Source organism: Ursus maritimus, unplaced genomic scaffold, assembly GCF_017311325.1.
Source record: "Ursus maritimus isolate PB19 unplaced genomic scaffold, ASM1731132v1 scaffold_2, whole genome shotgun sequence".
Classification (NCBI taxonomy): Eukaryota; Metazoa; Chordata; class Mammalia; order Carnivora; family Ursidae; genus Ursus; species Ursus maritimus.
In genome coordinates this window covers 93,649,666-93,666,513 of record NW_024424452.1, presented here as the reverse complement: position 1 = coordinate 93,666,513, position 16,848 = coordinate 93,649,666, and the positions used below count along the sequence as shown (strand labels likewise).

Genomic DNA, 16,848 nt, shown 5'->3' with positions numbered 1-16,848 from the left:
CTGGGAGGGGAGGGGCAGAGGGAGCGAGAGAGAAAATCCAAGCAGACTTCCCACTGAGCATGGAGCCTGATGCAGGGCTGGATCTCACAACCCTGAGATCATGACCTGAGTCGAAATCGAGAGTTGGGTGCTTAACCGACTGAGCCACCCACGTGCTCCCAGATTCCTATTTGTAATTGGAGCACAACCGAAATCAGGATGCAAGTGACCCCGGAGATGTGTAGGTTTCTGGAAGATATTCAGGAACGATCTCTAGGCCCTTTGTTCCCTCTCTTTTCCCCATCTTTGGATTAGACTGAGGTATTTGTCAGAAACCCTGGGGCCCTTTGGTCCGGTGGTTACACTGTACCTGGTTCTCATTCTGCATATGCAGGCCCTATGGCCCATGCCTGCGGATGTGCCGATGGCACTCACACACTCCCGGCGCAGCGCTGTGATCTCACTCGGTAGGGCCAGCAGAACAGTTGGTGTCGAGAAATAAAGGCTTTGCTTACTTTATGCAATCCCCAAGAAGATGTTAAAGGGGGAGAAAAAAGTGCAGTGAAGACCTCAGATGGGTGAGCAGAGTTCGTTACCATCAGTGCTGGAAACCACCTCTCCATTTCCTGCGAATTCAGGTGCTGTGACAGGCAACCATTGTGTGATGCGTGTCCCCGAACTCTGATTCCAGGAAGGAGGGTGGCTTATGCTGATTCTCCTGCACCCTCTTCATGGGATTCCTCCTAACAGTGGGTCAGATGGACAAGGTGGCTTCCCAGAGTCAAGTTAACTGGCCCAGAAGATCGTCCTGATCTTGACCTCATGACATGGACTGGTGCTGGTTACCAGGGAGAGTTCTCGTACCTATAGGTTTGCATGCAGAGAACATGTGGAGGCATTCCAGCCAAATCTGCACTAGTTTCAGTGCTTGTGTCACACATCAGGGGGGAGCCCGTCTGGCAGGAGGAAGCAACAAGTTGGGGGTGCATGGCTTCTTTCCTCAGACCAGAGTGCGCATGTCGCAGGAATAGAGGTTTGGAGAGCCATTTACATCAAACCCTGGCTCAGGCTCTGGGGTGGGCATTCTGGGCAGGTGTCTGACAAGGGCTGGGTGGCACCTCGGCATTGTTTTTCCACGCCTGTGATGAGACACTGCCTGTCTTTGCCCGCAGGTCCAGTTCCTCTCCCCGCAAGCCCGCCGTCGCTTCCACGCCGCCCTTGCGTCTTGCTCCACATCCATGCTGATCCTGTCCAACCTGGTGTTTCTCGGCGGCAATCAAGTGGGGAAAATCTACTGGAACAGGATCTTCATACAAGGTAGGTTGCCCAACAGTGCTGTTTTCAGTCAGTTTCTTCTTTTCCACGTATGCTGTCGGTACCTTGAATGGATTTAGGGGGAGGCGTTCATTGATCTGTTCATGGTATGTAACCCTTGAAATACCAACCAGTAACAATTCCCTGTGTTGAGCTGTGACTTTCAGGGTCCCCTATTTAGATGTACCTCTTATTTATCACACGTGGCACTGGACATTAAAAGGTACTATCCCAAACTCTCCCAAACTCTACCTTTGCCTTTTGCTGTTACTGCTCCGGTGTTTAAAATGTTTCCTAATCTTCCTTCCTTATCATCCCAGCCTTCAGTACACTGCAAAGTCTAACCTTGTGTCGTTTACCACTCTGAACGTCCTGCCAGGGAAGGTCCTAGAAGCCCCGCTGTGCTCCCTTACAGCTGTGGGCACGGCACCTGGGTTTGCCACGGCTCTTTGTTGGGGCTGTTTCTGTCTGAACGCTGGGATGCCAGAAGTAGTGGTCGACCTCATGTCCCAGTGTCCACAGCTAAGCCACACCTGCAGCAGGTAAAATACGGTCTGTGGGAACTACTGTGAAAACATTGCATTAATAACCAAGCATCATTTACTTCTGGGAGCCACTCCCTCGGGCTGGAACTAAGAGTTCTATCACAGCCTTAAAAGAATCGGGAGAGTGGGAGCGGTTAACAGTGCATGTTGCAGGTTTGCTGGATGTGAAACCAAAGGTCCTCTGTTCTGTTTCCCTGACCACTGGCATGGTTTTGTGCCTTTGGTTTGGGAAGTTTTGCCAAGCGGCGATGACGTGACTGCACGGCCAGGCTATCGTCTCTACATCTGGGTCCCTGAAAGGCTGGAGATGCTTTCCCTGCAGCTTTTTTCATACCAGAAATAACCCTGGTACAGCTGCGTGATCCCAGAATGCCAGGTCACAAGTCTAAAGCAAGGCAGCTTGGGGGAGCCAGGCCCAAAGGGGTCATGAGAGAGCCCTGCTCCGCTTTCCTCTCGTCATTACAAACCCGTTTGATCTTGCATTCTGAGAAACGTCTTAGCCGATGGTTCCTGAAAAGACAATGTACTTCTTAAGTGGAAGCTGTCCTTTAATAAAGATGGAAGCTAATGGGGTGCAGAGGATCTAAAGATAAAAAACACTCCTCGTCGTGGGCGATAGTGCCCTACTTTTCTTGCCTCCAGTCACGGTATGTACCGTGATGCTGAGAACACTGTGACTCGGGGGGAAATGCTGACTTGGGTTTTGCTGGTCACATGAGCAAGAAGGCTCTGATCTTTGCTTCAGGAAATCAAACATCAGGTGTTTGCTACTTCCGAGGCCCTGAGAACATAGTATTAAAAAGAGAAGCACATACACATGTCAGAGCCAAACGTGCGAACAGAAAAGTGTCTGCAGACTGAGGTAACTGTTGGGCCGGACGCGTGAGTGAATCGCTAGAGGTCACAGGCTTATCATCCCACGGAAGTTGGATCTCACAGAAGAGGTGGCATTGGAATTGGAGTTTGGAGCATTAAGTAGGAACTTGCCAGGTGGAGAAGCAGGTGTAGAGCATCTCTGCTATGTCAGATCATTCTAAACTCTCATGATCCTTCCCCAGAGAAGTTTGTTTTTCTCACAGTTCAGTGCAGGTCCAGTGGCTTTTTCTAGGCAGGGACTCCAGGACCCAGACTGTTTCTATTTTGATTCTCTGCTGTCTTGTCCTGGCCTCACGGAGGGGATGAGAACACGGGGATGGTGCACAAGTACTAAACAACTCTGCCAACAGTGCCACACGGCATTTCTGCTCACATTCCATTGGCCAGAATGAGTCATGTGACCAACCCAAGTGCAAGGTAGATGTGGGGAAGTATGCAGGTATTAGTAGGTTATGGCTCAGGAGGAGAGGGTACGTGAGGCAACCTGGAGGTGCCCAAGAGGCAGTTAAACATGTGAGTTAGAGTATGAAAAACAGGATGGAGCTTCATCAAAAAATTAAAATAAAATTAAAATATGATCCAGAAATTCCACTACTGGAAATTTACCCAAAGAAAATGAAAACACTAATTGGAAAAGATAGGTGCATCCTTATGTTCGTTGCATTATTTACAATTGCCAAGATATGGAAGCAACCTAAGTGTCCATCAGTAGATGAATGGATAAAAAGATGTGGTACGTATACATAGTGGAATATTACTCAGCCATAAAAAAGCCATCTTGCTACTTGCGACATGGATGGACCTAGAGGGTATCATGCGAAGTGAAATAAGTCAGACAGAGAAGGGCAAATACCATATGATTTCACCTATGTGTAGAATATGAAAAAACAAAGTAAACAAAACCAGCAACAGACTTGTAAACACAGAAGACAAACTGGTGGTTGTCACGGGGTGGGGGAGGTGTGGGGGGATAGGTGAAATAGGTGATGGGGATGAAGAGGCACAAACTTTCAGTTATGAAATAAGTCACAGAGATGAAAAATACAGCATAGGGAATATAGTTAGTATATATTATAATAATGTCTTATGGTGAGAGATGGTAACTATACTTATTGTGGTGAGCATAGCATAATGTCAGAACTGTTGAATGACTATGTTGTGCATCTGAATCTGAAACTAATATAACATTGTATGTCAACTATCCTAAAATAATAAAATCTTCTTTTAAATGCGAGTTGTAGTTGGGGAGGGTGGAACTAAGAGCTGTGGGAGTCAAGGTCATATAGGTGGGTGAGGTCATGGGAGTGGATATAGTTAGCCAGGGTGAAGGCACAGAGTGAGAAGAAAACGGGGGGGGAGGGAGGTGGCTCCTGGGCGTGCTGGCATTTCAAGCGGCAGAGGAAAGACAGCAGCTACAAGATGTTCTTACTGTTTCTCGAAGGCATCAAGATCAAGGCATGGTTTGCCCTGCACACCGTGGAGCTATCAGCTGGCACACAGGGCTCAGGCCTCTGACAAAACCTGTCTGCTTCTGCCGAGCGGGTCCTTTTACGGCCCATCACTGGATCTATGTGGTATCCTTGGGGCCAGGTGCCTGAGTCCTGGAGACCAAATTTCCAAATATGGAGGGCCCCGTGGACGCATTTTTCTCTGGCTTCTTAGGCCAGGGAAGCTCAGCTGAAAAGGCATTTACTGTGTCAGAGATTCTTTAAATCAGCCTGGTCCCATCGTCGCCGATCTGTCCCCTGGGCCTCCTGAGTCAGGAACTGTCTGCGGGGATTTGACAGTTGCCTCATTTGTCTGTTTCCCACTGTGGGTCTTTGTCTCTGAGTGAATTTCAGTATCTCCTGGAGGAAAGTAAACCAGATGGTGCCAAATCCCCCATCCTTGGGAACTCTGGATTTCTCTTCATAACAAAATTGATTGACTTGATAGAAGATTAGTATGAATATTCATGTTTGGGTACAAAAAATACTAATGAGTTTATAGGATGCTTCCTCATACTCTGCTGGGGGTGTTATATTAGCTTTCTAAAATTTAAAAAAAAAATCTGAATTCTGAAACTCCTCTAGCCCCAATGGTTTCAGATACAGGGTTGCTGTCCTGTACGCGTAGCTGCTGACGAACGAACCAGGACTTGAACACCCTGGTTGTCTCTGGCCTCTTCCTTTAGCCACGTGGATCCTGCTCTTCCAAGACCCACCTCTGCTCGCTGAGGAACATGCAGTGGAGTGAGTGAGGGGATGGAGAGTTTGAGCTCATACTAGATGCCCAGGTTTAATGGGAAGGTGGCCCTTCCCTGGGGGTAACCAGCCTGGTCCCTGTGCACCTTGATCCTTGATGGGCTGGGACCTGCTGCCATGACAGGAGCTGGTAGCAGGTGTCGCTCTAACAGATCTTGCCTCGGTGAGTCGTGGAAGAGCAGGGAGGGGACAGCCAGAAGTCTGAGGAAAAGGATTCTAGAGGAGATTTCAGATCCCTCCACAGTGGAGGGGCTGAGAGGATACAGCCTTGCTAGTTCTCAGAGAGCCTCTTTACTGCATCATCGATGTCCCTAGAAGCATCTCATGATTAGCCTGGAGTTGTCTTAAGGCCGCTATCTCCCTATTTCAGTACGGATCTGTTTGCTTTAAGCTGCAAAGCTTGTTTTAGTAGTGTATGTAAAAATCTCTAGCCTGGTTTCTATGGGATTGGTGATACAAAGCTGTGAAACCAGACCCTTCCCTTTCTGTTGTGCACACTGCCCAGGTGCCCAGAACTGTGCACCATGCCAGCCAAGGGATGGGAATGCTAAGCATCCCTCTGAGGGCTCTGGTATGTGTCGCACACACATCATTTTTCTCAGGTGTTTTCTCTGCCACAGAGGTTGGAGAAGTAATGTTCCATTAATTGTGGAAAATAAGAATCTATATCTTTGCCTTTAAAAAAAAAGTCCCCAAATTTGTGCTATCAAAATTTATTTCCGGCAGCTTGAGGAATGTGAATGTGTGGGCCTCAGATATTTAAGGAGCTTAGCTGGATTCAGGGATCTGAGAAGGATGTGGCCTGGGGATTTGGTCCCCAGGCCTGCTCTCGGAGGGACCTCGCCGTGTGATGCTTTGCGGAGGCAAACTCAGGTTATTCATACATAACTCTTTGGCCTTCAAAAGCATTTGTTGATGAAAAAAAAGCTCTCTCATGTCTGCCTTAAATCCTTGATGTTGAAGTATAAGTTCATTTCTTGAACAAGCAGATGATGACTGCTCTATAACTCAGAAATACCAGTGAGGTATAACTCCAAGTCTGCAGGACCAAGCTCCATAAACCAGTTGTGTCTCCAGCACCCTCGCAGTGCCCTGTAGTCCTGTGACAGCGGGGGAGAAAATGTATTCAGCAGGGATCGATAGACATTGGGAATATATCTGGCCTTGAGCAGGCTGAGGGCTTTATTAGTGTTGTTTGGGTGCAGGGTGGTGTTCCTTCTGGAAAGACCATCCACTCGTGTTAGCAGTAGGCAGGGGCTCTTTAAAAAAGGGACTTAATCATTTCCCCAGAAGTGGGTTTTGCAGTGCTAGGAGTTTGGTAGAGACATGGCATCCACCATACATTCTCCTGCCTGACTTCTCATTACACACACACACACACCCTCGCTCTCCCTCTTGTTGCCTGATCTAATTTGGCAAACCCCATCTCAGCACTTAGCCCCTGGAGTGGCCCTGTGCCAAGGCAAGGAGAATTTGGTTGTTTTCCCTCCAGATTACAATGAGAGAGGGACTAGTAATTTTTTAATGCAGGTCAGGACCTTTACACTCCCCATATTCACTTACTATTTCTAGCTGAGAGAGGAGAAAGTATCTTTTCTTGCTGATTACTAGCTTGTCCAGGCAGTTTATTTGTCTCCTGACTCAAATGGCTCCGGACAGGCATTTTATTTAAAGCTGAATTGGGGTATCACACTGGGAATTCAGGAAGGCTGTGGTTAAATAGAAGCTCATTCCCCTCACATCTTGTTAAGTTCTTGGGAATAATATTTTATTTTTGATGAGAGAAGACGGGGCAGTTTTCAGCGTCTCAGGGGCCTTCCCTTGTGATTACATTGTCTCACGGACTTCACCAGCCTTTACCTTCAAAGGGAGTTTCTTTTGCTCCGATTGGTTCTGCTTCTGCCTCACCGGGTCCCCTGCGAGTTCTAGAAGAGTTAGAGGAGCAGGAGCTTCCCGCCCGTGTACCAGTGGTAAAGTTGATCTGTAGACGTAGGTCATACGGTTTATCCATGGCTACACATTAGTCCATTTATGGCCCTTCTTGGAATCTGAATTTCAAGACTTCCAGAGGTCTTGGTTTCTTCTTTACTCTGCCACGTGGTCACCCACATGGCGTGGGCATGGGTACTTCCGGTACAGGACACGAGAAATAGCGAGTGGGCGTTCTTATCCAGCAGTGCGCCTGGGGTTATGTTAAAGCTGAGGGAATTTCTAAAATATCTAGAAAGGGATTTGAATCATAGTACATTTAAATACTACTTTCTGTGAGGTTGTGGGAAACTTTTTCCTGTTAACTAGGAGTTTCTGTGAATTCATTTGAAAAGAGTTTTATGGAATATGGGAACATTTTAAATTGGTCTTTAAATAGAATATCACGTAAAGACTAGTAGAACTTAGACACAGTTAATCAAATAAAAACAATTTTGATTTTTACTACTTTATTAGCATGTAATATTTGAAGTTGCTAGCTTTCACTGGCTCCAAGCTATCTGCCCCCAATCATATATATGCAGGGTGATATTCAAAAGTGTATTACAATCAAATCAGTATGTTATACCCCTTAAAATAATACAGTGTTATATGCCAATCATATCTCAATGAAACTGGGGGGAAAAGGGGAAAAAGTATATTACAAATATGTTAATAGAAATTAAAATCAAGCCAAAATAATTTAAAAAATTGAAGTAAGTCCCCTTTACTCTCTAACCGTATATCTAGCTGCTTGCCACATGGTAGCTATTCTCTATATACAAGGATATTTGCAGCAGGATTCCCAGACCTGTACTCTAAGGCCCACGCCAGAAAATCACTTGGGATTTCAGTGCATGTGTGGTTTCTGAAATGAACCACGCATCCTAGAATTTGTTATTAATTTATTTGACTGCTTATCGCAGTTACTGTTATACCTTCTGCCATGTGTGCAGGAATGATTCAGCACCAGCTGGGCCTAGCACATGCCAGCTGAGGATGAAAGGGGAGAGCCCTGCTCTTCACCCACTGCTTCTGGAACTAATGCCTTATGTAAGGATAAAGTCTGAAATGGTAACTCTTCTAGCCTTTATCACACGTACCAGTAGCCAAGAGACCCTTTTTACCATATTGTCTCCACCAGTCACTACTAAGCATTTGTTAAAAGTATTAAAAAAAATTAAGTATATGTAATGTGGAATTCAGTCACATTTTGTAACCAAAGGAAATTCAGCAAGAACTATCATCACCAGGTGTCTCAGCTTTGGGACAAAGTCTTTTGTGCAGCAGGACCCATTGCTGGGTTTGTTTACCATTGCACTGGGCACTGACCACCTGCTTTATGCCACCACCTGCTCTGTTTTGTATGGTTGCTGTAACAAATCATTACAAACTTGATGGCTTAAAGCAACATAAATTTATCTCTCGCTGTTCTGGAGGCCAGAAATCTGAATTCAGTCTTGCTGGACCAAAGTCAAAGTGTTGGCAAGACTGGTTTCTTCTGTAGGCTCTGGAGTAGAGATCTGTTTCCTTGCCTTTTCCAGCTTCCAGAGGCCACCTGCATCCCTTGGCTCATGGTTGACCTTCCTCCTCTTCAAATTACTCTCTCTGTCCCTCTATTTCTGTCTTCACCATGCCTTCTGTCTGATTCCTCGTGTCTCTATTGTAAGGAACCTATGGTTACATCTGGCCCACCTGGATAATCCAGGATCATCTTCCCATATCAAGATCCCTAACTTGATCACATCTGCAAAGTCCCTTTTGCCAAGTAAGATAACCTTTATGGCTTCCAGAGATAAGGGCATGGTCGTCTGTGGAGGAGCCATTATTTAATCTGGAATAGCAGAGTAAGGTAACAACGGCGATCAAACAGAACATCCTTTCTGTGGCACCACTGTGGATGGATTCTTCCCAAAGAGCTTTGATTATAGTCTCTCATGGTTCCTCTCCCCCTCTGATTTCAGAGGGGACGGGGTGGGGGGTTGGGCTAGCCCAAGGATGGCTATTAAGGAGGGCACGTATTGCATGGTGCACTGGGTGTTATACGCAAACAATGAATCATGGAACACTACATCAAAAACTAATGAAGTACTGTATGCTGACTAACATAACATAATAAAAATTTTTCACTAAAGAGCTTTGATTATAAAATAGCAAATTGGATATGCCACTAGCTTCATTAAAATGAGAATCAGCCTATAAAAAGAAATGGTACTTGAATTTCACGGAAGTATACATGTGAGGTTTGTTATCTTGAAGGCATTTGGAAAGTCATATAGGAGAAAGCTACAGCTTTGGCTGCTCAGCTCAGTTCCCCATTCTTTGGGAACAAAGCTCTCCCACCGCACTCTCGATCTGTGCCTTTGTGGTGGGGCAACCCGGCACCCGAGATCCCGGGTTCAGTATGTGACCAGGACTGGCCAGTCAATATGGCCCATCTCCCCATGCCGAGCAATTCCAGAGTTTCTGTTGGAACTGTCAGGAATGAAAAACATTCTTTCCTTTGCTGTTGTGTTGGTGTCAGGACATTGGGCTGGAACTGCCGGCGGCCCTCTTGCCACCACCCAGTGAGAGCCAAGTAGCAAGGAAAGCCAATTCCAAGGAAAGCAGAGCTGCATGTTGGATGCTATAGTTTTGAGACAACCCACTGCCACATATTTTTAAGCCCCTAGATCCAGGAGTTCTTGATGCTAACATATCTGTAGTACTTTTCAGTTATACAAATTTATTTTTGTTTATTATTTTTTTTTTACTCAGCTTATGTTGGGAGACAGTTCTCCACTGTTCTTTTGTGTTTGTGCATATCTTTTGACTCTCTTTCAGACGTTTTTCCAAGAATATTTGTATAACAAATATCTCTAGGAGATGGAAACCATATCTTTCTCCAAAGTAAAGTATTTGTTTATCGTTCAGTATAATAAAGATAACATCCTTCTCTGGGAGAAAGGTCAGGCAGGCTTACTGCTCATTATAAAATATTTGGATTTCCTAAGCCAGGGTTTATCTCCTGTGACATACCTCCCTGCCTGTGCAGGCATCGTCTGGCCCTCTTTGCAGTGCACTGTGGGATGACGGGCTCGGGGAAATGGCACAAATGCTCTGGCTACTGTTATTGCTGTGAGTAATAAAGTCCTTCGTCTCTGACCCAAGAGTCTTGTGCCTTCGACCAGCATCCTGAAATTGTGACAAGCTGATTAGTTGTTTGCAAGTAGGGTGTAATCTCAGACCTTTCACTGACTCTTTTTTTTTTTTTAATGTTTTTTTATTATGTTAGTCACCATACAGTACATCCCGGGTTTCTGATGTAAAGTTCAATGATTTATTAGTTGCGTATAACACCCAGTGCACCATGCAATACGTGCCCTCCTTACTACCCATCACTGGTCTATCCCATTCCCCCACCCCCCTCCCCTCTGAGGCCCTCAGTTTCCCATAGTCCGTAGTCTCTTGTGCTTCATTCCCCCTTCTGTTTACCCCCCCTTTCTTTATCCCTTTCTTCCCCTACCGATCTTCCTAGTTCTTATGTTCCATAGATGAGAGAAATCATATGATAATTGTCTTTCTCTGCTTGACTTATTTCACTTAGCATTATCTCCTCCAGTGCCGTCCATGTTGCAGCAAATGTTGAGAACTCGTTCTTTCTGATAGCTGAGTAATATTCCATTGTATATATGGACCACAACTTCTTAATCCAGTCATCTGTTGAAGGGCGTCTCGGTCCCTTCCACAATTTAGCTATTGCGGACAATGCTGCTATGAACATTGGGGTGCATATGGCCCTTCTCTTCACTATGTCAGACTTTTCACTGACTCTTAATCCAGTTTGGTTGGATTTCTGTGACTTGTAACCAAAAGCAGCCTGATTAATGTAGATTAACCTAAAAAATGGAAGTAGAACACACCTCTGACAGGTTCTTAAGGGAAGGCTACTTGGGGCGATTGTTTCATACTGAATCATTTTTTCCGTAGAACCATTTTTGGCTTCTGTTCTTCCTAATAAAGAAACTTGGAAAAATTATATACCCTGTTATGCTTTTTAATGTGGGCATCTAAATTCTTCTATTATAAATTTAAATAAATATAAAAGATCTCATTTTTGCCATAATATGAATATCAATATTTAAAAATAAAACTGATACCTTTAAATAGTGTAGATTATAAATAATTTAGTGATTTGCTATTCACCATCATCCTTTTAAAAATGTATGTGGGCCAGATCTTCTTTCACAGTGATATTTCCTTGATCTATTTGTATTTCATTTCTCCCACAGAATTTTGTCTTGTTGAAAGATTACTCCCTTTTTCAGCGATCCTACTTCTCTGTAGCACTGTTGTGTTGTTTGCTGTTTGGTTACCATAAGGCTAGAAATATAAATGTTTCTCCTAGATTGAGTCATTACAATTATTATTAATGCGTAACTCAAGGCACAAAAATGATAATAATGACAAGTAATTATTAAACCTAGAATGTAAAATTTTATTAGAAATTCGTTTTTCTTTAGACGGATAATGTAGGAATATGTGGTTATTTGAGTAAAGGAATTATGTAATTATCCCTTTATTCTGTCCCTCTGTTTTCAAGCTTTTTATTAAAATGTAACATAGCCCATACATTGTTTGACTGAGAGATTTCATGTAAGGTACCCGAAACGTTTGAGTAGGTATGGTGCACCAGTAATGTCCATGCCAGTCACAAGCACTACAGCTATATGGGGAGCTTGTGAAAGAAGGAAGATGCCAGTTTTCAATCTGTTCTCATGAAATGATATCCATATCATGATCTTCCAACATTCTTTTTTGCAGTATAATTAAATGTTTCTCAAAAAATCTCCTATATGTTTCTGAGGTTTAACTTTAGTTCCATGAAGTTTACACAAAAGTTCAACATATTAACATCACTTTTAGGTGATGTGTTAGATAATATGTTTTTGTACAATTGAAGGACAAATATGTCTGTTTAGAACATATATTGTAAACTTTGACTTAAAAAATATAAATGGTTCATCCAGGACAATAAATATTTAAAAAAAAAAAATATATATATATATATATAACATAGCCCAGAAACATGCACATAAGAATTTTCTCTAAGTGAACACAATGTGTAACTGGTGCCTAAAGGTCCCTTCTTAGGACTCTACCAATTACTACCTGCCCTTAGGTGACCACTAGTCTGGCTTCTAAATGCACATCTTTGTGTTATGGAGCTTGTTTCTTTTTTAAATAGGTCTATAAATAGAAGCACATACTATGTATTCTTTCATGTCTAGCTTCATTTGCTCAATATCATGTTGAGAGATCCATCCATATTGTTGAGTGTGGTTATAGATTTTGCCTGCTTAGTACTGTAAAGTATGCCATTGTGTGAACGTGTTACAATTCATTTATCCGGAGCATCTTTGAGCTCCTCTGATTGGATTGATGGCCTGTGGTGAAACTCTGTACGCATTTTTGTTGGGACACACCTGAGAATGGGGTTGCTGTATCACACACTATACATACATTCCTCTTTTGTAGACACCGCCAGACAGTTTCACAAAATGTTTTACCAACTCCCTTGAGGGTTTTACACTCTGAAACAATATCCAGAGGTCACATAAGGATGGGGGGAGCTTACCTTTCCTTTGTCAGGTGGGATAAAGGATATGAGAGAAGAAGGGAAAAGGGGAACCTTAACCTTAGGTTAATTTTTAGAGAAAAATGTGTGTGTGTGTATTTTTTATATTTATATTTATATTTGTGTGTGTGTGTGTGTGTGTGTGTGTGTATATATATATATATATAGAATTGAGGGTCTGGAAATTAATTCTTCTAAACTTATCCATGTTGTTTGCACTTTGGAAAGTCCTGCTATAATCCTATGCATAGCTCAGTGTGAAGAGTGGTGTGCTGTGGGGAAAGAAGGTCACTGTTCCGTGTCCCTCTCCATCGTCTTTATTCCCGCCCAAAGGAAAGGAGTGTTGATCTGGAGCGGACCCTGGTTGTTGGGGTGAGCATGTGTCACTTAGCCACTGCTGTGTAACAAACCACCGCAAAATGTAATAGTTTGAAGGAAGAAACGTTTATTTGGCTCATGAGCCTGTGTCACTTGGGAACTGGCTGGTCTCAGACAGTCTCAGGCCTACACATGTGGGTCAGCCGTGGGTCGGGTTTAGTGGGGCTTTCACGTTCCTGTGGCCTTGGCTGAGACGAACTGACGGAGCCAGGTCTGCTTCATGTTGACTTCTATCATCAGCAAACTGTTCCAGGCTTGTTCACACGGCGCTCATCACAGTTCAAGAGGGAGCAGAAAGCGTGCGAGGACGGTCAGGCTTAGACTCCGGCTGGCGCCCTATGGCTGCTGCATTCTTTTGGCCCAAGCACATCATAAAGTGTGTCCAGGTTCGCGGGAGGGGCAGGACACCATCTCATGGGGGGAGCTGTACACTCGTATTGCAAAGGTGTTGATACGGGAATATGAAGGAGTGAGAGCATTTTCGCAGCCTGTCTCAGTCGCATATTCAGAGGGGACAGAGAGCTGGTGCAGTAGTGTGGCCCTTTAGGTGATCTCATGAGGCTGGAGAGGGAACAAGAATCACACTGGTCCCATTTTGCCATCTCTCCCCTTGACCTCTTCTCTTGTGGCCATTTCTCCTTTTTTTCCCCCTGCAGAAGCTTTCTCTGCCCCCCATGTAGTTACTCCTATCTTTTTGTTGTTTTGACTGGTGAAGGCCAGGAGAGGGTCTGGGGCTGAGGCCTAGGCCAGCTCTAGCTTGCAGTGAAGTAATCACAAGCACGCTTACACGCGTGCGTGCATGCATCTGTACGTGTGTGGTATCCACACTATGAAAATCCGGAACATCAGGGCATTCAGGCTGCTCTGACTTACGAGCTTCCCTGTGGTCCGGCCTAGCCATGTGGAGTTCGGCATAGGGTGTGTGGCCAGAGCCCAGCTGACAAGCAAGTATTCCTTTGCTTTACATAGATGTCTAGGCTGCTTGGCGTTCAGATTTTCCCAGGGGCTCCGACTAACTGTCCCTCAATGCCTGTTAGTAGCATCCACCGTTACTAGCCTATTTATTGTTCATCGATGTTCACTTCCCCAGCTCAGTTGGTCTGCTTGGCAATCCTGTGAGACAGTTTAGGCAGAAGTTACCACAGTGTTACCAAGAACTCTGAGGCTCAGAGAGGCTGGGAAAACTGCTCATCATTACACAGCCAGTAAGCAGAGAGACCATGTGAGTCCCAGGCCTTTTGACTCCAGGTCTCACATTCTTTATGTTATACTATACTCTGGCCTCTTTGCTCTGTGAGGCCCACATCAAGACAGGCAACCGCTATTTTCACCACAGACCGTCTCTGGATATGACTGTCGGAGACGCAGTCTCTGTGCTTGGGTCATTGTTCTGTTCCTGGTACTTATCATAGGGGGTTGGCGGGAGGTGACAGGTTCTCGGGCTGATAGGCCAGTCCGTGGCCATAGCTGGGTTGGCCGCTAGCTGGTCTGCACCCTTAAACACCTGTTTTTATTCTGAATTTGCTCTGTTGGTGAAGGACTCTGGCTTACCTGACAGAGCAGCACTCAGGTGTTGGCTTCTCCTCATTAGGCTTACTCAGGCATTGCCATTAGCTTGCTCCTGAGCCTGTTTCTAGTAGTAACCACCCTTCCTCAGAGCAGGAGAGCAGGGAAAGAAGATCGTTTTGTTTGGGCGTGCTGTCCGAATTACCAGAGAAAATGATCTCAGGATGGCTGTCATGAGAGCCAGAGGCCCGTACGACCTTGCGCAGTGCTGAAAATGCAGCCCTGGACAGCAACGCGGGCTGGTTGTGGCTCTTGTTTGCAGTAAAGATGAGAAGGTGGAGTCCAGAGGGACTTTCCTTGCCTCAGGAATTCTGTCCAGCACTGTGGTCACCTCTCTTGAGTAGAATTAAGGCAGGCAAGTATTTCAATGAATATTCAGTGGATGCAATTGAAAACCGCAGAGAAAAACTGTTCATTGCCTCGAAATCCAGAAAACAAAAATGAGTCCTGTTTTGTGAGTGCCTGTGTCATACCTCACAGAATATTAAAGGGTCAGAGGTTGGTGTTGGCAGGCAGTTGAGTCTCGCCTGAGCCGTTTTTCCCTGTACTGACTTGTAGTCCTACCAGCTGTCATCCTGTCCCCATTCCCTGCTGCTGAGGAGTATTCTTTGCAAGGGAAACCTACTAAGAGAGTAAGACATGGCAAAGGGGGTGCTGTGGATTGAGTTGTGTCCCCCCAAAAAGATATGAAGTCCTAAAGCCAGTATCTCAAAATGTGACTTTATTTGGAAATAGGGTCTTTACAGAGAGAATCACAATTAAAATGAGACCATTGGGGTGGGCCCTAATCCATATGACTGGTGTCATAAAATGGGGCAATTTGGGCCCAGAGAAAGACATGCAGAGGGAAGATGTTCTGAAGCCACAGGGAAAGGAGGGCCACGTGAAGACAGAGGGATTGCAGCCGTGCTGCCACATGCCCGGGAAGCCTGGAACCAGCAGAAGCCGCCAGTGGCAAGGAGGGAACTTCCCCTGGGGGCCTCTGAGGAAGCAGGGCCCTGTCGACACCTGGTCTTCAGACTTCTGGCCTCCAGAAGGGTGACAAATTTCTGTTGGTCAGGCCATTCTGTTTATGGCGCTTTGTTATGGCAGCCCTGGGAAACTCACACGGGTTGTGTCATGCAGGAAGGTGGTGGGAGGCGGGATAAGGCACTGAGGTGGGCTGGCAGTGACTTCTTCCCACCTCGAGGGACGGAGCAGTTCAGGCGTGAGGCTAGAACCGGAAGGTCAGAACACTCTCTTTAAGTTAAGTCCATGCCTCATCTTCGTCTTCTCCTCATGTGTCCTCCTCTAACCCATGACATTGATTATGTAGGAAGCAGCAGACAGAAATAGCTGATCTGGAATTATATGTCTCATGTCGGGCTGGCACACTGAGGCTGCCTGCGAGGTCAAACGTCACCGACCGCCACTTGGAAGTGGCCCAGCACCCAGCCAACCCAAGGCTTGAAGCCTCTGTCCCCCATGCACGCAGGCCTGAGTAGCATGCCTGCAGGGCCCCTTGCTCCCTTCTCTTCTCCTCTGGGTATTGTCACACTCCAGCTGCTGCCAGCTCTTGCCCAGAGGAGGAGGCAGCTACTAATTTTAGCCCTGTGTAGGTCTCTAGGCAGCATGTCTCAGGATTCTTCTTTTTTTTTTTTTCTGGTGGCATTTTCATGTGACCTTGGGGGTGAAAAACTGAGAAGACTCACCTTCTATCAGTAAAGTAAAAGGGGAAGTCTAATATTTTGTTTTAAAGGTGATTGTCTTGCTGTACTGTTAGAAGTCTTGAAGGCACTAGGTGTGTGTACCGAAGGGAGTTTCCTAAAACCTGTAGATTTTAGAGGGAGAAGAAACAGACAACTGAGGTCTGAGGCAGGGGATAGAGTACTGTTCCAGAGAGCATTAGAAAGATATATCTGGCCTGCCACCCAGTTTATGACACAGAAACATGGGTTTTGCTTGATTTCCCTTCCCCCAGTTGTCTGTTTACATATTGGGTAGATGGAACCATTTTCATAGTCTTTGTTCCAAGTTGAGTCTAGGTGAAAAGGTCTTTGAGCACATTTGTTGTAATGTACAAGAGCGGATCATTTGCATCCTGAGGGTTGCCAATCACACAAAATCAAAAAGATTTCAGACAACATAATGGGTGCTGTTCTGTGCTGACTTTCAAATGACAGCCTATCAGCCTGTCTTGGGAGCCATGCCTTTCCTAGGAAAGTCATTGTTTTTTACTAAGCTAGAAGAAACTAGGTAACTTTTAACATTAAAAAAAAAATGCTTCTAGTCCTGTTTTAACATTCTATTCGTGTCCACAGTTACCTGTCACTTTTCTCATATTTGAAGCTTGCTTCTTGATTACTTTTTTTCACTTCATGGC

The 16,848-nt window shown here is 45.1% G+C and overlaps 1 protein-coding gene across 5 annotated transcripts in view; it reads left to right on the top strand.

Moving 5' to 3' along the window:
• The window catches only part of HHAT (hedgehog acyltransferase), a 302,265-nt gene that overhangs the window by 248,010 nt on the left and 37,407 nt on the right, over positions 1 to 16,848 (top strand). For all 5 annotated transcript variants that reach the window (XM_040636378.1, XM_040636380.1, XM_040636379.1 and 2 more), the window contains one exon: positions 1,152 to 1,296. In XM_040636378.1, coding sequence (XP_040492312.1) covers positions 1,152 to 1,296 — 145 coding nt within the window. The remainder of the gene's footprint in view (positions 1 to 1,151; positions 1,297 to 16,848) is intronic.